The 25,134-nt window shown below is 40.0% G+C and overlaps 1 protein-coding gene across 1 annotated transcript in view; it reads right to left on the reverse strand.

Annotated features, from left to right (window-relative positions):
• The window catches only part of JAG2 (jagged canonical Notch ligand 2), a 72,551-nt gene that overhangs the window by 35,991 nt on the left and 11,426 nt on the right, over positions 1-25,134 (reverse strand). The window contains 3 exon segments of the mRNA XM_064460927.1: positions 118-178; positions 1,203-1,457; positions 9,643-9,697. Coding sequence (XP_064316997.1) covers positions 118-178; positions 1,203-1,457; positions 9,643-9,697 — 371 coding nt within the window.

Below are 25,134 nucleotides of genomic sequence, written 5' to 3' on the forward strand. Positions count from 1 at the left end.
TGTTTTTTTATAGACTTTTCCATTTTAAAGTAGACTTTTTTAAAAGTAGCAACATACACACAGAAAAGACTAGAGAGATCAGTAGTCAAAAAAAGATACCCAAGCATGCAGACTTACTTGCATTCCCCAGGTATACTGCAACCCCCATGGAGCAAATTACATCCTTGTTTACATACAGCTGTAAAGAGAAAAAGGTTTCGGCATCAGTCTGGGCAGCTAGATGTCCATTAATACAGCAGCAATCTAGACCTGTTCAGCTAGTGTTTCTGTCATTTAGCCTGTTTGTTGCTTGTGCAAAGCAGACTGTCTCTTGACATGTTCCAACAGTTGTTGCTTCCAGTTAGCTATTTCACAAAACAAAACAACTGTTTATGAAAAATAACTCCTTGAAAAAGTTGCTACCAAATAGGTTTGCAGCAAGAGTGTCAGCACTGAAACATTTAGCAAATACAGTTATTTTTTAAACCTGGTATTAGACTGGTATTATGCTAGAAATCCCAAGCTTCAAAAGATACACATGACCTTCAGAAAGCCCTAAAAGTGGTCTCCCCCTCTCATTAACAGGCTTTTTACTGAAAAGGAACAGGAAAAAAAAAAGAAAACCAAGAAGCCCAACAGAAAGAGTATGTCAAGTAATTTTAGAACTAATTACTCACTGAGCCTGAAAGCAAAACGCAAAGAGATTTGATTGAGTGGTACATTAAAAAGGATGACTACACTTGAATTTCTGTTCACATTAAGAGCTATCAAAAAGCTTTCAGCTTTGCATACATCACACTTAAAACTTTTTCATTTGCAAAAATAGTGTTACAATGGCATTTTTACAGCATTGAAGTCTACAGCATTAGTGATATCATCGCTGTTCAATAAAATCTTACATTAACAGATGTAACACATCATTTTGCTTTGAAGTAACACCATCATTGATAAACTCAGTTAGTAAAAAGATGTTTTTCAGCCCCCAGAGCAGACACTGCAAGCAACAGTATATCCTGCCCTGGGCTCCACTCTTCACAGGGGATGTTTTTTCAAAGAGTTGTATTTAAAGTACAAAGTCTGTATGTGTTAAAATTACTATGCTACAGCACCAACACTACAGAAACACCTACTGCAGTTTATATCTATTATATATATTACAACTACAGATCTATTATATCCCTATATATATTAAAGCTAATCTAAAATGAAGCAAACAATACTACCTTGTTTACATTCTTCTCCCATCCAACCTTCCATGCAGGCTTTGTTTCCATTCTGATCACATGTGTAGTGACCCACAAAATCATCTCGAGGGCCACAAAATTTATTGCACAGAGCACTGTAGTAGTTTTCGTCACACTTCACTCTTATTTGTACTTCAAAATGGGCAACAGGACCATTAAATTGTAGTGTCTTCCATCGGTCTTCTGGGTTGATCATGCCAGCATGTGCCACTCGTTCTATTAATGAGTTTTCACCTTTAAAAAAAAAGGTCAATTCAACAGGCAATAAGTTTGATAGCACACAAGAGTATATAAATTCAAATCAAAAGTAATCAACTGGTTAAGAGAAAACCTAGTAAAGAGAACATTGAGATGATAAAAATCTACTGTATAACTGAATTTTCCTTTGCCTTGCAAAGTTCATTAGAGGAAGGCCAATTTAAAAAAGCGTCCCAAAGGAAATATTAAAAAACCCTGGAACATAATCCATAGGAAATAGCTTATTTTTCAAGGCAGCCAAACATACCACACCCACACACTGACAACCAGCAGCTTTATCTTGATCTGAGGCTCTTTTTGCCTCCTTTCTGTTCTTATAAAATTGCAAAATCTGCATAACCTAGTAGCTAAGATACTAAAAGTTCTCTGGTGCAAGTTTAATTTTAAAAATAAAGCAAAACACAATCAATTTGCTGCAAGATTGCTAAAAAAAATAGTAAAGGTTTGCATTATGTACAGAAACATTTTATCATTCTCTCTACAGTAAAGGCAAAAATCCTTTAACAAGTATTTCATAGACCAATTTGTAGAGCTGGTATTTGACATTTTGAGGAGAAATACACAAGTGAACCCAGGATTGCCAAGGGGCCATTCTCAGCTCTGTATCCTGCTTATTCTTATCCCCAGTGGGAGTACTGATAATTATGATCGCTGTTGCAATACACTCTATACGCATACTGCCTGGCCCTCACAGAAAGCAGCAGCACTGCTACTGCCAGGCTCCATTAACTGAGACCAAATGTGCACAAAGTATTAGCTATCACATGGGAAAAGAGGATTCTAGGATATAAGATTATGAAATTGCCAAAGTATTTTTATGAATATCCATTTTGTATTTATCCATTTCATTCTTGATATAGAAGCTTCGGTACTAGAAGACGAGACGCAATTATAGTCAATACATGAAATTACACAATTGCTTCAGTAAACATTAAGAATAAGCAAAGCACAGTAACAGTAAGGGTAGACAGTGAGTAACTCCAGTGACTACCGTCCTCAAATGTTTTCACTATTCAAATCTCATAGCATCCCACTGCAAGACTTTCTCTAGGTGAGTCTGCAAGCTGCAGCCAGAACTCCAAGCACAATTTAAGGACAAGGTCCTTAAAGAAGCTCTGCTTGAATACATGAATTTCATACCACTTATGAAACAGCTAAAACACTGCCAGCTCAGAGCTTCAGAGTCGATTTTCTTTAAATAATATTCTTTAAAATGCATGTTAAAAGGAATGAAGGATCAAAAAACTTGCACACAGCAAGAGGCTGTAACGGTAGTGAGATAAAGTCTAAACTTCAGGTTATTAAGAATATAAAACATGCCAAGCTGGTAGCAAGCAATACTTAACTACCATTTTCAGCAAATATGTTTCACCTACTTACTTTCTAGAACTCATTACGCGAATCAGTTTAGAAAATAAAGCCAAAGGAGTGACTGTTTCTCACCTAGGAAATTACTGACAGCATAGAGGTATCCTATGCACCTGTTACCAAAGCCCTCCACATGTAAAAGGACTCAAGCAAGAGTTTTCAGTTACTCCACCGTTGAAGGAAAAGGAAAACTACAGAAGTAGTGGGCTCCGCAATGCGTTCTGTTATCTTAACATCATCTTTCAAGCTTGCTTCTACCATAAAAATCTTTCCCCTTAAAGTTAAGGAATATTGAACTAAAAAAAGCTGTTTTAGTTAATAATAGAGAACCTTCCAATGGTTAAGAACTCAAAGTATTTCTCTGCTTTAATATTAAAAGTGGTATTGCCATGTATAGGCTACAACTCATGACTGCCTGGAGTAGTCTGCATAAAACATTTTATGGCTAGAGAAGACACACTGAAGTCTATCCCTGTTCTTTAACTCTCAAATTCCAATATGTGAACTTCTCTGTCATCCAGCAGCACATGGCCAGTTTAAGAGTGGACAAGAAATCTGCAAGCTAGAAAAGGCTGCCTGCATTGTTTTTGACTGAACGGGATATCTATCATACTACCAGTCACCATTAAAAGCTTCATAATTAGATTCAACATCCTTTCATAATCTTATTCTTTAATGACTATTGATCAGAAAACCTTGATGAAAAACTGACAGAAAACTGCTGAATCTTTGGACGGCCAAGGAAATTGGACTAAGAGCAAATAAGCATTATAGAGCTATTTTCCAGCTATAAGCAAAACACAGGCTCATTAAAAACGGCTGCAACAGCCACTGCTATGTTTCCTCAAAGTGCATCACATGGACAGAGATTAAAGGAGTGGCTTATATAATTAAAATCTTATCAAGCATCTTCAGGCTAATGTAGATTCATCAGACACAGTTAAACAACTAGAAAAAGCATTACAGCTATTTCAAAAACACCTATGCAGAACAGTCCTCTTAATACCTGGGGTCGAGAATAGGGGAAATAACACAACACTGTTTAGTTTTGGTGGGGTTTTTCCTCTTTTTTTTAAAGTTACCTTCATAAACTCCTCTAAAAAGAATGTATTCTGAGCCTTAAAAGCTTTTGCTCTAGCTCATATCAGTAAAAGTAGGGCTTAACAGCCTAAATAAGCAAGCCAAATAATCTACCCTGAACCACAAAAGGCACCAGGAAATCAGCTCCAAGTCATTTAGTTTGTAGTACTAAATTCTTAAGTACCAAAGTATGAGAATTCTGCTTCACTTCAAATTTAAAACTGGTCCCAAATAGAAGGTACATCTTCCAATGAGATCTGTAATCGCAGGGAGGAACGTGTTTGTCAAGGTTTCTCCTTCCTCCCCCACAATGTCAAAGGGTTTTTGAAGATATTTCAGTGTCTCACATTTAACTGTTTTGATGAGACAAGTTTGCTCCCTGCGTCTAGTTTACCATTAAAATTCATGGTAGGAGCTCACACACATTACTTTTAGCCCTCAGTAAAGGCAAGGAGCTACATAACTGAATTTTCCTGGTTATCAGTCAAAAAAGTAGCATATGCTATTCTAACCTCCCTCCGCACATGCCTCAGAAGTAACAGGACTCCTTAATTATCAAGAAGTTTCTCTCAAGTCTCTCTAGCAAAGCACATAGTGGCACAGATGTTTGCATAAAAGGAGATGATGGCTAGAAGGTGGTTCTTTAATTAAGCATCCGATTTTTTGGAAGAGGAATCCTTATCTGAGGAGTATTTAACCATAACTGTGCAAACCAGGAGCCATGACTACACTTAAATAAGAACCCTGCTTATCAACACACTAACTTTTACCAGAGGTCAAACATTCTCAACAAGCCACTCACAGGGCAATACAAAAGGTGATGCTTGTAGCTGTTTGCAAGGAAACACACATGGCAGCATAAGAACTTCATGCCTTTCCAAGCAACCATTTCAAAAAGCCAGAAGGGCAGATTAGACTCCTTCAAACTAAGATGAAAGAGGAAGGCCTCTAATGCATCCTCCACAGTAGACATGTAGTCAAGTGGAAAGCTACTTCACAAATGAAGTTAGTTGTCAGCTTGCTTCATAATGGCAGTGCTGGGTTTAGGCGTTGCCAAGACCTCCACTATACAACTAGAATTTTGCCAAGTCAAATGACTTACCTGGAAAGTAGCGTGAACTGCTGTAACAGATGGCAGAGAACAGGCCCTTTACAGTGACTTTGTATCTAAGGCAGTTTCCTCTCCCCCTCCTCCACCTTCACAAAGCAAAAAAGTGGTAACACTATACTGCCACAAGCTTCCCTCCAAGCCAACCCTGCTGCACTGAGGCACAGGAGCAGTTCAGGAGTCAGGGTCTGATAGCCCCTCAGAGTTTGTAGCTTGAGGTAAGTACTGGGGAAACATTTGCCCTGGCAGACTTGTTCTCAAGATGGTACTTCACAGATCTGCTCTGTGTACCCTTGCCTTGCTTTCAATGGGTGCAAGGAAGAACACAGGATGCTAAGACAATAGAGGGAGGGAATAATGACAACTGTTCTAAAACCTTCAGGTTCTTCACTGGAAACCCCTCTTTCCAGGTTTTTTTGTTTGTCAGGGCGTTTTTTTTTTGCTTGGGTGGTGGTTTGGGGTTTTTTTGTTTGGGTGGATTTTTTCCGTAAATACCCACTTGAAAGTCCAAGCAGGAACACAGGACCTGCATTTAACTTTCAGCCTTACTCACTCCCATTAAAGGAAAGCAAAAGCTGACTTTGGAACTAATTAATCAGCTTATAAACAGACTATGGCAATTACTTTGATTAATCTTTCTTACAGTGGCAACAGAAGACATGTAACCTGATCCAGAGATCAGTTCAACATTCAGGATATGATAGGGAGTTCAGCTTTCCACAGATACTCTCTTCACCTCTCCAGAATCCACATATTGTTCATCTTGTGTCTGGAGGAGTTGCCATATTCCCTTCCCTATTCTCTTACATAGGATTTTTTTGCTGATCTATCCCTGTTTGGCAGTTCAGCAGTCCTCGTGAAAATATAAGGGAAGTATCTCTGCATCTTAACAGATTCACAAGGCAAAACCTACCGGAGGACTCGCTGCCAAGATGACTCAGAAAAAAAAAAAAACCTTCAGCATTAAGGAATTCTCCCTAGGAATCTAATACACAAGTCTAAACTTCAGCATGGCAAAGCAACAGGACTATCAGGAAAAAGACTACAGAAACATATAACCAAGACTAGTGTTTAGCTAGTTTTCTGCCAAATTATAGGCCAAGAAAGCCTTCCTGAATTCACATGACAAGCCTTCTAAGTTTCAACTGCAATACAGCTTAACAGCACCTCTGTGGCAGCCTGTATTAAAGGGAAGTTCACCTTCCATTAGCAGTTTCTCATGAAAGCTAAACTATAATCTGACACACAGACTCCCGTAACTCATAGAAACTGTTATTAAGGAGATGGCCTACTGGGCCTCCAAGACACTATGTACCCCATTGTCCTGAAGTTCAGGGAAAAAAAATTGCATCAATGCAAGTAAAGAAATTTGTTGGAGCATATTAAAAAGCTCAAAGGCGTAAGAAAGACTTATCACAAGCCTGAAATGACTGTCCCCTTATCAAGTGTATTTTTAAAAACTTGGATTTTAAAGCTACAGATTTGCAAGAGGATACTGCAGATTCTAAGACATAAACATAGCAAGTTAGAAGAGCATTATTTTTTAACATACTAAAGAACAAAATTCAGCACTTAAATGCATACAGATCTGTTTTGCAGGACAGACTCTTCATGTTCACCCCCATCTAAACCATCTCATGAGTTGATCTGCCATCTAGAACTAGGGCATGAACATTCTAATATTTGCTGCAGTAGGTGCCCCTAGGTAAATTATTCCCAAGCTGGAAGCTATTTAAAGGATTTAACTTCATGTAGTACTTTTTGAACAAAGCATTCAAGAGGATGCCTTCAATCTGTTGCTATGTAGGGTATCTACAGGCTTACTCTGCTCAGCACACAAGATCTCATCTTTAATGCTACACCCAGCTTTGGGACGTGCCCCGAAGGCTGTGGACCAACAGAAGGGTTGCACCAACAAGATTTACTTAGAATCACAGAATCTCTTACGATGGAGTCGACCATCTAGTCCACCACTAAATCATGTGCCTAGGTACCACATCTACACACCTTTTAAATACCTCCAAGGGTGGTGACTCAAGCACTTCCCAGGGCAGCCTGTTCCAATGCTTGACCACTCTCTTTCAGTAAAGAAATTCTTCCTAATGTCCAACTTGAGGCCATTTCCTCTTGTCCTATTGCTTGTTACTTGGGAGAAGGGACCAACACCCACCTCACTGCAACCTCCTGTCAGGTAGTTGTAGAGAGCGATAAGGTCTCCCCTCAGCCTCCTCTTCTCCAGGCTAAACAACCCCAGTTCCCTCAGCTTCCTCTCACAAGACTTGTTCTCCAGACCCTTCACCAGCTTCCTTGCCATTCTCTGGACACACTCCAGCACCTCAATGTCCTTCTTGTAGTATGGGGCCCAAAACTGAACACAGCATTTGAGCTATGGCCTCACCAGTGCCAAGTACAGGGGCACGATCACCTCCCTGCTCCTGCTGGCCACACTGTTCCTCTTACCAGCCAGGATGCTGTTGGCCTTCTTGGCCACCTGAGCACACTGCTGGCTCATGTTCAGCTGGCTGTCAACCAGCACCCCCACATCCTTTTTCCACCAGGCAGCTCTCCAGCCACTCCTCCCCAAACCCATAGCTTTGCATGGAGTTGTTGTGACCCAAGTGCAGGACCCAACACTTGGCCTTGCTGAACTTCTTACAGTTGACCTCAGGCCCATTGATCCAGCCTGTTTAGGTCCCTCTGCAGACCCTTCTTAGCCTCAACCACATCGACACTCCCACCCAATTTGGTGTCACCTGCAATCTTAACTGAGGGTGCACTCGATCCCCTCATCCGGAACATTGATAAAGGTATTAAACAAGACTGGCCCCAAAACTGAGCCCTGGGGGACAACACTCATGACTGGCAACCAGCTGGATTTAGCTCCATTTACCACAACTCTAGGCTCAGGCACCCAGGCAGTTTTTTACCCAGCAAAGAGTACGCCTGTCTAAGCCATGAGCTGCCAGCTTCTCTAGGATGATGCTGTGAGAGCATCCTCCTAAAAAACTTCCTGAAATTAAATATTTTCTCATGAGCATTCAGGTCCTTCTCCACCAGGCAGCTTTCCAGCCACTCTTCCCCCAAGCCTGTAGCGTTGCATGGGGTTGTTGTGAACCAAGTGCAGGACCCAGCACTTAGCCTTGTTGAGCCTCATACAGCTGGGCTCGCTCGGCCCATTGATCCAGCCTGTCCAGGTCCCTCTGTAGAGCCTTCCTACCCTCAAGCAGGTCAACACTCCTGCCCAACTTTGTGTTATCTGCAAACTTATGGAGGGTGCACTCTATCAATAATCTGGACAAGGAGATCAAGATATTAAACAAGACTGGCCCCCGCACTGAGCCCTGGGGAATACCACTCGTGACTGGCCACCAACTGGATTTAACTCAATTTACCACAGCTCCTTGGGCCTGGCCATCCATTACCAGAGATCTAAAGAAAACATACCAGTTAGAAAAGGCTGAAGGAGCTGTTAAACAACAAGACAAAAGAAGCTTAATTCTAACAGAGGGAGGGTTCAGAAAGACTAGAAACTCATCATTACTTCATCTATCACTGGAGACAGAGTACATTCGTAAAGTCTCCAAGGTAGGAAAGTCTGTCAGAAAAAACTCAAGCGGGACTGATCCCAATCTTCAAGGAAAAGGACTTTGAAACTCTAACATAGCCTTAATATCTATTGAGCTTTGCCAGTTTTTTTATGCTTGACGCATCTTTAATAAGGATGGTCAGTGAGGCAGCAAAGAATGGAACCTGTATTTAGAAACTGATAATGATTTGGGACATAAATCTTTGCTATCTTAATGTCCAAGCACGTATCTTCCTCTATATTGATCCCAGCCAAGATTAAATAGTCTATCATTAACCACGATGAAAGTTTGAAGTTCACTTAATGCTTGTAGGCAAAAGCACTGATTATTTTAAGACAGGTTTGTAAACAATTACCAAAGAGTAGGTTCAAGCTGGAGTCCTGCTTTAGCAACAGTATGGCAACCAGCACTGTCATATGATTTTTGAAGTACTTCTACAATAAACTTGCTTTTCCTTCAGATCAATAGCCCTGCTCTGATAGTGAGCATTAGCATTTACAGACCAGAAATACAAGATTACTTTCAGTACTTGAAAAGAAAAAACAGAGGAATCATACCATGATTTAGAACACTTTCACCAAAAACATCAAGCATTGTTTCTTTAGGGGAGCAAGAATGTTTATTTGTTTACCTGATCATGAAAAGTATTGCACAAGATGGTTATGCGTAAACTGCAGAGAATTTAAAGTGCAAATCTACAACACAGACATTTTCCTTTTTTTAGAAAAGGGGGCCTACCATGATTTTTTAAAACATTTTTAGAGCTAATTATTGAGTCATGTATGACAACCTTCACTTACTATTGTGCATTCTTTTTCCTATCAGTAATGATTATTCACAGATCATAACCCAATATTCACTGCTTGGATTTGTACATCCCCTTTACTTAGATAGCAGGCTTGCATTCAGACTGATTTGGAGAGAGCGCTAATTGCAGCAGCATATGATTTCCCCCTTCCTCAATCTGTGTACATACAGCAGAGTATGTGAAAACTGCAAATTTTACATAAATACTCACCAGCTTTTGTATCATTATCCCAATCCCATGCTTCTATTACTAATGTGAACGATCTCTGAAAAGAAACAAGACACCAGTTAGTAATAAAACACTACCGTTGCACACCAAACAAACAGTGATTTGGAATAAGCAGATATTGCTGGTACAAGAAAGCCAACTGAAAGCAGTTAAAGATTTCACCTCACTGCTGTAATGTGAAAGCCCTTGAAGGCATCTTCTCAAAAGCATGAAGTATAACAGCATTAAAAATTGTGGGGCAAAGCATGCTGACAGCAAAACAAAAACATTCCCCCACACATGCACCAAGGACTGAATTATTATTTTTACTCTCCTCCCACTGCATCTAATTCTCAGCTTTGCTCAGCCACACAAATAGTTTTCAGAAGTAGCCCTAAAAGGTTTCAGTGAAGTGAGGGGTTCTGAACGCTGGGAAACAGCTAGGACATTTAAGACTTAAGCAACGGAAGATGCAAAAAAAAGGAATAAAATCAGAGCCATCCTTTAGGAAATGCACAAAAGATCAGTCTACGTAACAGATCTGTTTGTTTTCTAGAAAATCCACCTGAAGAAGAAACACACATCTATCAAGAATTTAGACTTATTTCTCATGAAAGGGGTAGTGTGAATAACGGACCTGCAAAGGACAGAGCAGAAACATAAATAGTTAAAGGAAGCACACTTAATTGTATACTTTCCCTTGAGGAAAGAAAAGCATGATTTCAGAGAGTTTTAAAATTATTTGGAAAAGACATGAAGGCTTTACTTCACTGAAGCAAGGCTTTGGGCATTTTTCTTGGTTTTATGACCTAACATATAGGATAGATGTTGATGTTCACATACTAAACTTACTTAGGAAAGTTACCTCATGTATACATGTAACATTTACCTGTTTTGAGTAACAGGAGTAACTGTCAAACCCTTCAGCTTTGATAGTTCATAACTTGTGCAAGTTAACATTGAGATTCTCACATATATTTAAAACCAAGGAAGAAACTTCCAGGAACAGAAAGAGTTACTGCACCACTATCCTAAAACCCTCATGTATACATTTGTATGCTTAGAGGCAAGCCACAACAAAAACTGAAGCTCGTTAAATACAGCAGAACCAAGCTTTATTTTGCGCAGAATTCACAAGGTAACGATCTATGAATTCACATGGAACTGGGGACATTCAGCCAAGAAATTATGAGCATCACCTTAGGAAGAGGATTATGTAAAAATACAGCTGGTTTTCGTAGGGTGCTTATGACCATTTTACTATTACATCAAGAGATATATGTTTTTACTTCGAGATAGCTCATAAGTGCTTTGTATGCCACTCACCTCCCCACCAAGAAGGGTTGATCATAACACTGAAATCTCCCTATTTTAGAACAGCAGCAACATCACGAAAGATCAGTCCAGAACCCTAAGCAGGAGAGCTCTGCCTAAGGTCCTTTGTAACTACAGCAAGGGATCAGTCTATTCAGAAATCCACTTCCCTGAGCGTGTATTTTCTATTGCTCGGTTACATTAACATATAAACCACAACCTATGCCTTGGAAAAATTTTTCCTTTGAAAAATGTTTCTCCTGTACCTTCAGCCTTCAGACATATTCTAGGGAAGACTTTCCATCACTGAAGCAGATAAAGGTTTAGTGGTAAATAGATACACTCAAGGAAAGAAGGAAAGGCTGTTCAGCATGACTACAATGGACAGAGGCATACTTGGGCTTGAACTGCCTTTGGAAAAGAACAACTGATGAAGATCAGCTGAGAAATTAAAGGCCCCTACTTCAAGGTATGACAATATAGCACAACTCAACTCCACTAATTTTTGAAAACAAATGTTAGCAGAACACTTCAGTAGCTTCACCCTCCAACTGCCTGCTCTCCGCTGCCCCCAAATCTCAACGTTTAGGTAAGCAGGATAGGATCCTACTGTGTTCTGAAAACACTACCTGCCACCCCTTCTCTAAACTGCCACCTGAAAAATAAACGTAAAGTGAATAATATCAGAACATAAGTACTATATAGTATTGCCCTAACATTATTTTCTAGCAATTGTAAGTCTCCTTATTTTGGGTCAAAATTAGAAGTGTTAACCTAGGCACAATTCTGCAAATCAGTGCATGATCCAAACCTCTGTTATCCACCTCCCCTGCTTTTAACAACTGATCTTCTAACATATCCCTGTTTTCCTGTGTTCCATTGATTTGTATTAGAAATACAAAACAGTGCTCAAGTGCTTCCAGATGTCCACTTACTCATCTTACGTAAGTGCTGGTCTTTCCTACTGCAAATTGGCTGTTGCATCTGACTGCCCACACAGGCTAAGGCAAGAAAAAAAAAAAAGAAAGCTGGACTTCTTGTCTTGGGAAACAGATCAGTCAATTATGCCTTCCTGTCATTCCACTTGAAAGCAGATTTGTATCTTTACCTAGGACGCTAGGGAAGTTTTGCAGGTAGAGAGCTCCACACAATGCATTGTTAAGGTGTGAATGGGTATAAGGAGCCATTCTACCAATTTTAAGATGCTTAAAATAAGGAGCCTCATAGCTCTGGTAACAAATCTGACCATCTAAACTGGCACAGACTGGAGTTTTGAGTTTCTATAAGATAGTAGAAGAATACTTTCTAGTACATCACAAGCAACTATGACTGGTGCACAGCTCTTCTTCCAAGATGTGGAACAACTGAATTTCTGGCCAAAAAACTGACCTCTGCAGCCCGCACAGCTCCTGCTGCCTCCTGGTGGCATGCAGGGCAAGGACATGGCTCTGCAAGCCCCACATTGCACCAAGCTGGTTTCAAGCATTTGCTTTTGCCCTCCTCCCACTAGTGGCCATCAACAACTATAAACCCATGTACAAAAAGATTAAAGAACATACACAAAGACAAGACCCACACTATTAAATCCTTTCACTTACTGGCATTCTATAGCCTCAGTTTCCCCACGTCGACTTCTGGGCTAACAGGCAAGCACTTGGCTGTTTACATGTGAGCAAGCATATGGAGTGCAACATTTTTGTTGCAAAAACCAGCCAATTTTAGGAAGGCTTGTAGTCAATTAGAGATGTTATTCAAATAGCAGTAAACAGTACTGACAGACAAATGCACATTTACTGAAAAATCAGTTTCAGCTAGGACAGTTCTCAGTTGTGCAACTTCCTACTTTTTACCGACGGTTACACAGGCACCATTCAAAACCCGCTAACAGACTTAGTAAGAATGTAATCGGAAGAGAAACTCATTTTTTGTGGCTATTCTACCTCTAGAGAAGACAGTTATAGATACCAAGCCAACTTGTCATCTCTTCCCCACCGACAGCTAATCACTAACTTTAAAGAGGAATTCCTCTCTGTGGTAGCATGATGGATCGTCATGTTACAATTACTACACCTCAAAACAGGAAACTGATTCTTAATCTGCTGGTTCAGAAGACCCCTCCCTCTCTCCCCCACCACAAGTATAAAGGCTTGCACTAGATCTGCTTAAATACTTTTGAATTTTGCACTTCATTTTAAAACAGCTGAGAACTTAGAGAAGCATCTGTGTGACTATGTTCACAGTGTGCTGCACTGAAAGCTTTCCAGTTGTTGCTCAACCATCAGAAACATTCGTTTGACTACCAAAAAACATTAGCGGAAATTTTAATATCCATACACCCACCTATACTGTAACCATGCCCAGTAACCAGAGTAAGAGCCATAAGGCTGAATAACACTAACAGATATAAATTTTCAAGAATACTTCTAGCTTACATAATGGACATACTTATTCTACAAAAGCTCTACCATAGGCTTTTCTACCATCTGTACTCTTCACTGGAAAGTCTAATGTAGACTAACCCAGCACATCATCTGTTACCACCAGCTGCAAGTAATTCTTCTGTAGCACAGATACTTACACCAAACAGCAGCTTTCCTAAATTGTGCTTCCAGAAAATAATTACAGAACTAGCATTAATTTAGCTCTTGTCCAGAATCTAAGGACTACCCACAGTGTAAATCTTTAAACCCATCACATAATCCAGTAGTATATTGGCTCTTTGATATATCTTTAATAAGAACAAAATAGTTTAAAAGCTATTTACGGTAAGTCCTCTAGAGAGGCTAATGGTATTAGATGTGTGTTCAAGTTCCCGCATAGGTTTAACAGAAAACTCTATAGTGTTCTAACACGTATCCTAAGAATGCCCCAAATTAATGACTCTCATGCATAATACACAACTACCACCGCACCTGCTTCTTTTCTAACTTGTGCAGAATTCTCGTTGTAGGCCGATACAACCAGCACCTCACAACAGCAGGACATGCACATTCCAGTGCGTTCTAATGTATAAGAAAAGCTTTGTAAATTAGTTATCTGTTAATCATTTCAATTAGTACTAGCAAGTACTATTTAGAAAATATTTTAAAAGTTACTATAACACAGATTGGAGGGGGAGGGGATGGGGGTGAACATACAGCACTGAAAATGCACTTGTTTCTACTAACTTTGGTGTCTAGGTTTATTTTCCAGAAAGAATTAAACACAATCAGCACTGGTGCCCATCAAATCTAAAACCAGAAGATTATGTTAAAGGCTACGAGTCAGAAGTATAAGCACACTTCTGCAGAAGAGCACAGCTTTATAAAAGCACCATTTCGTAGGAGTTAACTAAATAGATATGCCAAGCAGGTTGGAAAGATAGAAATTAAGCTTGTTTATCCTGGTAATGCTGCTTCAGTTTTGTTTTTCTCAGGATTGGTGTTGACAAAAGCAACTTCAAAGCATTATCACACTGTTTACACTAAACAAAACACTCCTCATACTATCCCAGCGACCTCCTTTCTGGGGAGGGGGAAAAAAACCTGTAATATTGGTTTGGCATTGTCTTTTCATGAACTATTACTATTACCTTGATATTTGCAAATTAACATTCAAAACGGTTTGGGTTTTGGTGTTGGTTTTGTGTTTTTTTGGCAAACCAGACATGTCAGGCCTTTCATCCCAAGAAAGATGACCAATCTGCTGACAGCACTTCCAATCAGGTATAGAACTTACATTCTCTAACTCAAAGTCTGAAAACACCCAAAAGCTAAGGTTGAGCTGAAATCAATACTTGACATTTTCTGCATCAATAATAAGCAACTGTGTATTAAAATAATTATTTTTCTGTTAGAATAAAAGTATCAATTTCAGTAGAATAAAAGGACTGACTGGAGTTTCTGCAGGGAAAAACTTCAGAAGAAATCAGGAATCAGCTATGAAGCAGAAAAAAGTGTGGCTCTCAAACAAAGAGCCCACATTATCTTCTAGTTCCACAGTCATACAGTAAATGCAGGGTCTCGCGACCAGTAAGCACCATTTCTGCTCAAACCTCAGTCAAGGATAGGCAACATTTATATTTTAACATTTCAACTGCAAACAGGTGAAACAGCAGCAGCATATCACTATTCTTTTTACTAGTCTAATTTTTGCAACTTCTGGAATAAGTCATCACCAATATTTTTTGCAACCAAGTCCATTAAGTCTTGATCAGCACGGTCAATTCTCAGATTTGCTTTCCTACAAAACTTTTAGAGGAAAGCACAGGTCTTGGGGCTTCCCCCCTGCCTTTTTTTAGGGCCTCTCCCCTCCCCCAAACAGCCTGCCTGCCATAGAAAAAGCTGACTTAAAGGCAAGCATATTCCATTCCCTTCCCCAGGAGCTCTGCAGCTAGGCAAGTTCTTGCAACTTCATGAATAAGCCAGAAGTGCAAAGCAAGTAAGGAAGAAATGAAGCAGGTCCAGGACTCATCTTCAACACAGGTTTAAGGGCTGACAGATGGTACGAGCCTGCAGGTTGATTTTTTAGAAGCAGATGTTATAAAGACATAACGAAGACTTTTACTGAAGGAATAAGCATTCCCCATTTCAGGGTGGGCGGGAAAGGGCTGCTTTTTGAACCTTGAAGGGCATTTCAGCCACACTCGCATGCAAGAACTTGTCTGCTGAATACACAGGCTATTCCACCACACAAAATCATAAAGACGCCCATTCTCTAAACCCTCATTTTTCATTTGAGAAGGAAGCACCACTGGCATAGCCAGCCCTAAACAGAAGTCTTCCCTTTGGACACCAGGGCCAAACAATCCCATTTTGTTAGGACTGCTGTAGAAGGCTGGGTTAGAGTACTGCAAACGTCGGCAGGAGATAGCAGAAAGCAGCTGAGCAAGCTGAAGCCTTCTATCTCAGAGCAATTACTGCAGTTACACTCCTCACAGCCCAGTCACAAAAGCCAGATGATGTTTACAAACTTTGGAGCCCTACTATTGTGCAAGGGGAACTCATTATGTATTAGCCCCACCTGACAATCTTGAGGAAGTCTGCAAAACTAGGGGGGAGAGATGGGTATTTTTTGCCACGGTTAACAGCCAACAGGCTGATCTCTCCACCCACGTGAGTTTGAACACTTCATTCCACTCCTCCCCCAAACTAAGCAAAGTCAAAACTGGAGGGGTGTGTATGTGTGTACGCATATGGGGGTGGCAGGGGGAATCTAGATGTCTAGACTATTAAGACTCATTTCATTGCAAAAGGAGCACAAATAAAAACAACAGGTGAATAAGTTAGAGAGTCTTGGAGTTAACACATCAAATTTAACACCCAGGTAGAGACTCACCTCCAGTTAAAGAAAATTACCCAGCAACTAGGTGGAAGAATCCTACCAGCAACCAGCTGCATGCATCTAAAAGATAAAACAACTTCAAGGAGGAACTCAAAGGGGTATTACAACACCTATTTGGCAGTGCCCCGTGCTTTGTGAAACAGCACCATAGTGTGCTTCTCTCCAAGGTGATCAAACTACTAGATCATAGCATACCTTACCAGATAATATATCTGTAGGAAGATCTTCAAGTGAAGGTATCAAGATACTCTGATCCTGCTGCAAAGGCAGAATGCAACAGCAGTTTCTCAATAGGCCAAAATGTTTCCAACTAGTGTTCCTCAGTGGAAGATATTAACACAATCACCTCAGACCACATACAGAGCAAAGAGAAAGCTCTCTGGAGATTCATTTATATATGAGAATCACACACACAAAGAATCATAGAACGGTAAGGGTTGGAAGGGACCTCTGGAGATCACCTTTTCCAGCCCCCCTGATTGATCAGGGATACCCAGAGCAGGAGGCACAGGAATGCATCCAGGTGGGTTCTGAATGTCTGCAGGGAAGGAGACTCCACAACCTCCCTGGGCAGCCTGTTCCACTGCTCTATCACCCTCACAGTAGAGAAGTTTTTTCTCATTCAGGTGGAACTTGCTGTGTTTGTTCCCAAATACTGTTTTAAAAAATTTGCTCTGACTGACTGAAAACCCAGGTTGTAAACTAAACCATTGGAAGAAAGCCTCCACCAGCTTCTTGTAACTTAACACCCTAGACAGAAACTCAAAGCAAATTTCAGGCAATCCAACCTTGTGACAAATTATGTCTTTGAGACGGAGTATTTGTTCCCAATACCTCAGCACTAGCCCTGACCTTTGATAGCACCCTCTGTCAGACAGCTGCTGCAGACAGAGCAGCAGCATCCTTGAGGAAGTGAGAAGTGTGCACCTCACTAACAGTTTTCACAGTGCCAGAAGCAAGCCATTAGCTTCTTATTTAGAAAAACTGCAGGAGATCTGACCCAGCAGTAGTCATGTCAGGACTTAGCTGAAGAAAAGCTGACCTGCTAGCTACTCTTAGCTCACAGGATACTAAAAGGTTCTAGAACAGTCTGTCCCTATTTTCAAGGGGTGCCTTTCACCATTACATGCGCAGCAGCAATGCTAGTCCTATGGAATAGAAGTAATTCCTGCCTCTGCTTTTTATAGATCCTATTCCAACCCCACCCTCCTCCATCCCCCCTCTCTTGATTCCAGCATACACACATCTCCGCTGTACTCAGATTAAGTTCCAACTCTGAAGTCCAAGCTATCAACTGTGGTCACTTAAATTTGAACAAACACCGTATGATTGGCTTCCAAATAAATTATTTTCCTTATACTTCCAGAAAGAAACAAAAAAGAAAAGCATCAGCGAAAACTTACTCAGCTGCAAGGGCTCCTGTGATAACTTGCCTTTGCTGAGATTTTCCAGCAAGAAACGAGAATATTGGTGTTTAATACCAACCCAAGCTATCAGCTACCACATTACCAGTTTTGTTGAAACACTTCTATTTTACTGCAAAAGCCTTCTGCCTATACCACCTCCAGGAACCTCCTGTGTACCACAAGTCTCAACAGAAGTACTGGTTTATAAAATTAATCAATACATCATGAGTGGCATAGATAAATTTTTTTTTCTGAACCAGCTGAGCAAGTATAAGGCTCAAAAAAGAATCAATTTAATCTTAGGTGAATGATCAGTAACTACAATATTTTTTCTTGTGACTAGAATAGTGTCAGTCTAGGAAAATTTGAAACTAGTTCTTAGACTGACACATACAAAGTTTAATCTTACTGATGATTCTTTCTCTTTCCATGATATCTTTAAGAATTCTTTGTACCAACTGTAATCATGAAAGTACAGTATTTGAAATCTTGTAATTTAAACTTCCAACCCTGCTGAATGTAAACACATTTTCATGAGCCTCATGTAACCCTGAGTTAATGACACTTATGACTCCATTCTTCTGTGCAAATCTGTATTGATAAGCAAGTTTTCACAAAATATACCTTGTGACTTGTCAATTCCATAAACAACTGCTCCTTCAACCCACCAACGCCAGCTTGTTTCTGGCTAAGCAAGTTCCCTTCACAAGCTCAACACAAGTTCTTTGATCAAAAGATCTGCTTCCCACTCTGATCCATGTCTTGACTACTTAATATTCAGTAGTCAGTTGGAAAGTGCACCCTGGATGAAGGGGAAGCTAGAGACCGGGGGAAAAACAAGGAAAGGCAACATTCAGCATTATACCACTTTGTGATTCTGTAACTGAAGGTGGATGGAAGCAGTGTAGTTCTGTTCTCCCTCAAGAGATGGGATAAATAGCATCCCCCGAGAGGGGGATGTTAGAAATCAAAGGTCCAGAGAAAGGCAACAAGGAAAAAAGAACCACATTATTTCCATGAGAGGAGTGAAAGAGCTGGTCACCTCAGCCTGAGAGACAAGAGAAGTGTGTAATACAAGTCTACAAAACTAACAAAGGCCCTGGGGATGGTTAGAAATAGATCACCAATTTTCTTGTTCTTCACAAGAACTAAAGGGCATCAGATCAAGCTAACAGGGACCATGGCCATAAGAAAAGAAATAAGAGAAGATGGCGCTTCATGCAAAGCTTGGCAAAATGTTACATGGGTTGCCTAAGGGCAAAGTGGTTTTAAGAGCTTTGTGGGTCCAAGGGCAGACTGACACAAATAGTTAGGAGAGATCAACCACAATGAGTTCAGGAAGTTCCCAGGTTTCAAAAAAAGCTTGGGAGAATGAAGAGAAGTCTTCCATATTCTTGCCCTTAGACTTCCATGAACATTTGCTTATGCTCCCTAAACTCTGATTTCAGTATGGGTGCTGTTCTGAAGCAAGTGTTCCACTTTCTCTGATGACTGACATTAGAGCAAGATGCTACTGAAAAAAAACTATCAAAATTTACACTGTAGAATCCTGCATGCCTGCCCAAGCCATTAGTATCTACCCCAGGGTAATCAAAATTGTGACCTAGCAATGTTAAGAGGAAAAAAAGGAAGCCAGGAAAAACAACTAGTTCTGAATTAGATTTATAATTATACCTCAGAACTCCTCTTTGAAAGCCATGACAGAAGAAGTCATAATTGTAAAATCTAATCAAGAGTCTCCTTTCTGCAATTCTGAAATGTCACATGAAATAAAATCATTGCACAAATCACCAAACCACATAGTGCTATGCTTGCATAGCAAGCCATGTACCTGTTGCAGTAGATGCAACAAATGCTGTTCAGAAGAAAAAAAAAGAAGCTGAGCTTGAGCTATTAACTGGGAGATCTTACTATTTGGAATAAAGGTTTACAGAACTACAGGCTTCTGAAACTTCCCCTGTGGAAAGTGCAACCCAGACAATCCTTTAAGAGAGATTTAAGTAGGTGACACAAAGCAGAACATACTGTCACCGAAGGCAAGATAAGAGAAATGCACAAAGACATTAACTTGCTGAAAATTGACAAGTGCCAAGTGAAATACTAAGCTTAATGATTTTACAGCAATTTTTCACACAAGAATTTGTCACCACATTTGTGATAAAAATCTTGGTTTAAGTATAAGAAAACCAGTATTTGTCTTGGAGAGACTAAACTGAGGTTTATACAGAAAGGTAACTGAAATAATTACGCAATTCACCTCCAAACTTCAGCTGTTCTATTTGCAATAGTCAAGACCAATCCCTACCGGCATCTATGTAACAGAGGAAGGTTGGTGCTAGTCCTAGTTACTCTTACTCCATTAAGAAAGTGATTCTGCAGTGCCTATGTATGTCACTGAGGCAAGTATCACAGTTCTGGACAGACATGTTCTTCTACACTAGCTGAAGCACAAGCAAGAAGTACCTCCCCCATTAAAAGCCTGACCTCTAAGTCACTCAGGAACCACCCACTAAAAAGGAACAAAGCGGCTTTCAAAACATCACCTATATTCTCCAGGGGGAATTAGGAGAAGAATAGCATAGGAAGGGTGAAGATTAGATAGATTAGCATGCCTGGCACAAAAGCTGTGAAGACAAGAGCAGTCTGGACAGTCTGGAAATACCAGCTAACAAGAAAGAAGCATTAGAACTTCAAAGCTGGAAGGGAAAAAATTAAAAAGTCACAGACTTACTCCTGAAGTTTCCCTAACTTGACTGAACCACCTCAAATGCAACACTGCTATTTACAAATACTGCAAGGAATCATTGTCATTACTAAAGATCCTAGACAAACTACATGAAGAGGATCAAATCTCTTCAGAACAAGCCAGACTGCCTAGATTTCTAACAGATGCTCCTAGATGCTCTGCATGGATAGTTAGAGTACTCCTGACAAAGGGAAGCAGTAGATATATCCACTTAGCCCTTTGGATCTACCTCAGTAGCTATGTACCTGACAGTCACTATAGGCTCAGTCCAGGCTCAGACAACACAGATTCAGAATTTGAGCCAAGATCAGAATCCTTAGTGACCTCAGGAACCCCGTTTCAGACCAAAAGGAAAGCAGATATTACAACATCATAGGCCTTTCAGAGCCAAACCCATTGAGATAAACCTATTTCAGATACTTTTTGATTTGAACTTTTGCATACTGTCCAGTATGGAAAAATGCCTTAAACACTTTCATCAGTACCCACAGAAGACCTTCTTCCTCAGATCTCTAACAAGTCATGGGAAAAGACTTCCAGAAACTTGATACCATTCGACAACTCAGTAAAACTGCTTTTCTTCTATGTAAAGGAAGCCCACCCCAGCACACACATTCCAATCTGCAACAAAGAGCACGGCAGGTTTTGCCTGCATCCTTAGATCTGCTGCACAGAAGTCTAGTGTCTCACAGAAAGCTTTATGCTTGTGGAAAAACAGGCCTCAAAAAGTACAGCTTCTCTCAACTGCCAGCTCTTCCACAGATGCCTGAGCACTGCAATGCTCTGTTCATACAGGACCACTGTGGAGGAGCAACTGACACTATGAAGAAGGATGATACGTACAAAAAGTAAAATCCAGCTGTAAACAGAGTCTTAATAAACCATCCTGCTTGTCACTTAGCTTTGTTTCAATAGCTGATCAGAGCTAACGATGAGCACAGAACACGAAAGAGCTAATGCAACTAGCCTATACCAGTGCTCAGAAGAAGCAGTCATCCTTCCTACTGCCACAGGGCTCCTCTGCTAGTTAATTTACTTAACACATCTATATACAGTAAACCTTTACACAATCTGAAGAAAAGCTAACTGATTTTTAAATATCCTTTGATATAGGTGTTACTGTGCCTGTTCCCATGAGGTTTTCTGGAAATCAAACTGGGATATGAAACCTCAGAAGAAATCAGGTAGTATAAAAGCCAGCCAATTACCAAAATAAAACCAATATAACAGCTACCAAATCAACAGAATTTGGTATGCTATACTACAACCACAGAACCATAGTTTACCTGGAGGTAATCAAACAAGAGCCACAGTCTGTATTGTACTCTCACATGGGAGAACCTAGTGTAACCTCCCCAGATTTCATTTCTCTTTTTGATACTTGTAGAGCAGAAACAGCAGGAAGAAAAATGAAATTAACCCCATGTGCATTAACCCTGCAAACCTGCTAGAACCTTACGTAATATCCTTCCCTTCCATCATATTTAGGGAGAACACAGTGTGTTGATTTTTGAGATTATAAACTGAGATTAAATCAGGAGTTATATACAAGAGAAAAGAGTAGCAATTCCAGCCGATGTTTCTCTGCTAGTATCCTATTTTAGTGGACAAAAGGGAAAGTCAGAAACCTACCAGAAAACACTGTTTTAGACAGAGGGTCACAAAATTAAGTTTCAATAGACATTTTGCCTGATCATTGCATAAAAGGAAAGAAACAAGCTGTTTACATCTTAGGTACTTTCATGACTTCACAGCTATTAAGATACAGTCCTCTCCCCAACACTAGCACTAGCAGTTTGCAGAAATCCACTGAGTTAATTCAATAGCGAAGAACAGAAGAAAGCATTGATGAAATTAGAGAACAGAAAAATAGCCTTTTAGAAAGAGACGTGTACAAGTACAATACCATGCAGACAGTTGGGTGCCATCTTAACGTCATTTTATTAGATTTAAGCCGAAGCTTTCAGCCTTGCTACCACCTTTGAACTGTTTCAGACAAACTTGATATTAACCAAGTCCTACTCCTTTCCTAAGGTTTTGGAAAAAGTCCAAGATAAATTAAGCCCATTATATGTACACTTTCTTGTTGCATTGGTGAAAATGTAGCTAGATTTTCTCTTTTGAAGTGTATGTAACAACCATGAAGACCCATTAATGGTTAGTGCAAGACTTGTTTTATGCTAATATTTAGAATTCAAAGATGAACTAGTAATTAATACTGCTCCTCCCCTCCCCTCCACGCTCCATGTAGCATGGATATTAGTGTCCTCTGGGCACTTCAAGCTATGCATTATTATAATTTCAACTTGAAGTCAAGAGGGAATTAAGCTAACTATGTAATAACATACTTTAATTATTGTTCTAAACACAGAACACCTGCGTGCACTCTTTTGTGTTGGAAATATGCATACTAAGAAGGCAGGCAGATATAGAAAAAAATAGATATGCCCCCAAGTTCTATGCATGCAAATTTCCCAGGAAGAGAGAGTAGTGTTTTAATCTCAGCCCTTTTAAATAATGTTATGTTGATAGCACTGCAGTCCTTCCCTTTGTTTTTGAAAAAGCAAATGCCCACAAAACCAATCCAAACTAATGAGCCTAGATGCCTTGCCCTAGGAAGAAGAGAAGACCATACTCAACTTCTGTTCGTAAGGGAGCACAGAGATTAGGGCACTGGTTTTCTAAGTCCTCTTCAACTCCCTCATCAGTCCTAGCCAAATGAGTCAACTCTAGAGGTAGTTGGGCAGCATCAGTCACATTTGAAAGAGGACATGCGAGGCAAAGGCTTCACTGGCCCACAGTGATAGCAGCAGCTGACTGATCAAACATGGGTAGAGCTCCAAACAAGATGCATCATTTTTCTCCAGTGGCATTGGCTCTGTAGCACAGGTATCGTCACAGGCCTTTTCACCATAAAGAACATAAATGTCTAGGTTTTATTGCTATATGAGTTGCATGACAGTTTCAGTCAATTTGAACTTCACCTTTGCACAAGAGACTTATCAAACAGATTATAGATTTCCTCTTGGCTAGTAACAGAACTATCATTAATCCAGAAAAAGAAGATATCACACTTAAGCTGTCCTTCATTTCAGCCCCAGACTAAACACCAGCTTGGTTCTGAAGTTCTGCATATGCTAAAGAGGCTAGCACAGAAACAGACAGAAAATACCTTATTTCAACTTCATAGGAAGCTGCTCACCTTCCCTTACAACCTCCTCACCTCTCTGAACCAGGACTGCAGACACAGCCAAAGTTATATCCCTATCTTGCTGTTCTCCATAAATTTACAGGAGTTGAACATAAAAATAAGTCAAGAGATGGTACAAGCTCTTTCATGCAGATCAACACATGAAAGGAACATGAATAAAAGATTAAATAGGGATTCTGCACACAGACACGCACACTTAAATGTACGTAGGAGTACCAGAGTTTAGTTGTGAAAAACTAAGTTGATAAACATGTTCCTGAAACAAATGCTTGTATCATATACCAGCATCAGGATTAAATATTCTGAACAGTACTTTGTGGCTACAGTAAAACTTTATCACATGTTTGCAGCACCAACCATTACACTGTATTTAATTACCATTAAAAAGGAACTGCTTACAGCAGCAAATAAACACAACATAAAACAGTATATGTAGCCTACAATTCCAAGGTATCTATCTGAATAGGTACAACCATGACTTGATCAATCTCACTATAACAAAGCAGCATCAGAACTTTAACAGCAAATCATATCTTTCAGATTAATGTAAACTGGAGGGGATCTGATATAGTTTTATATTATTACAAATCAGACAGAATGCACAAATTGGCATGCCTCTGGAAGGAAAGCTTTGTAACAAGTGTAGCAAAGCACATGGAACAACCTTCAAAAGCAGGCACTTGCCCTGTAAATTTAAGCAAGTGAATTAAGAGTGCTTCTCTATTTTTTCCCTTCCCCTCCCACTGACATGGATCTACAAGCTATGAAAGGGAGATTATCTCAGCACGTCTTCACTTCATTGTTGAACCCTAGTTTCTTCTCTGGTGGGTACCAATCTTACAGCTTTCCTCATAAGGATGAGTATCAAAGGAAAATAGAATGAAGCCACGTAAAGTAAACTAACATTAAAAAAAACTGAGGACTAATTTTACTAGTCCAAAGCTGGACTCATAACTCAAGAACATGTACTAATGAATACCTTTCAGTTTCTTTAGTACTTAATTTGCCACTGACTCTTCCACTGTTCTGTCTTCCCCAGATACCTTGGCAAGCTGAAATTTCACACACTACCAAATCTTGAAAATCCATCCTAAGTGTTTAGGGACAAACAAATCATCACAGACAGCAAGCTGCCACAAGTCAATACTATAGTCTTCTGTCAGCTAAAGCTTTTTTATTTACCTTACATTTTTGGTGATCTGGGAATAGATATGAACAGCTTGAGAAGATCTGTTTGATGTGCAACAGTTTGTTCTTCTGCCTAAGCCCTGTGACAATTACATTCTGACAGTCCACAGTTTGAGTCTGGACATGCAGTGTTAGAAAAAAGGGATTTGAATTCTGGAAATTAACCTCTAAAGAACTGCCACCAGCTAGGTTTGAGGAACCACTTTACCCTTCACTTCTTACAGAGCAAGAAGAGATGTGAAGCAGCTACAAGCTATAAACCATACAACCCTGAAGTTATCACAGCTTAACAGCAAACATCAGAAGGC

Source organism: Phalacrocorax carbo, chromosome 9, assembly GCF_963921805.1.
Source record: "Phalacrocorax carbo chromosome 9, bPhaCar2.1, whole genome shotgun sequence".
Lineage (NCBI taxonomy): Eukaryota > Metazoa > Chordata > Aves > Suliformes > Phalacrocoracidae > Phalacrocorax > Phalacrocorax carbo.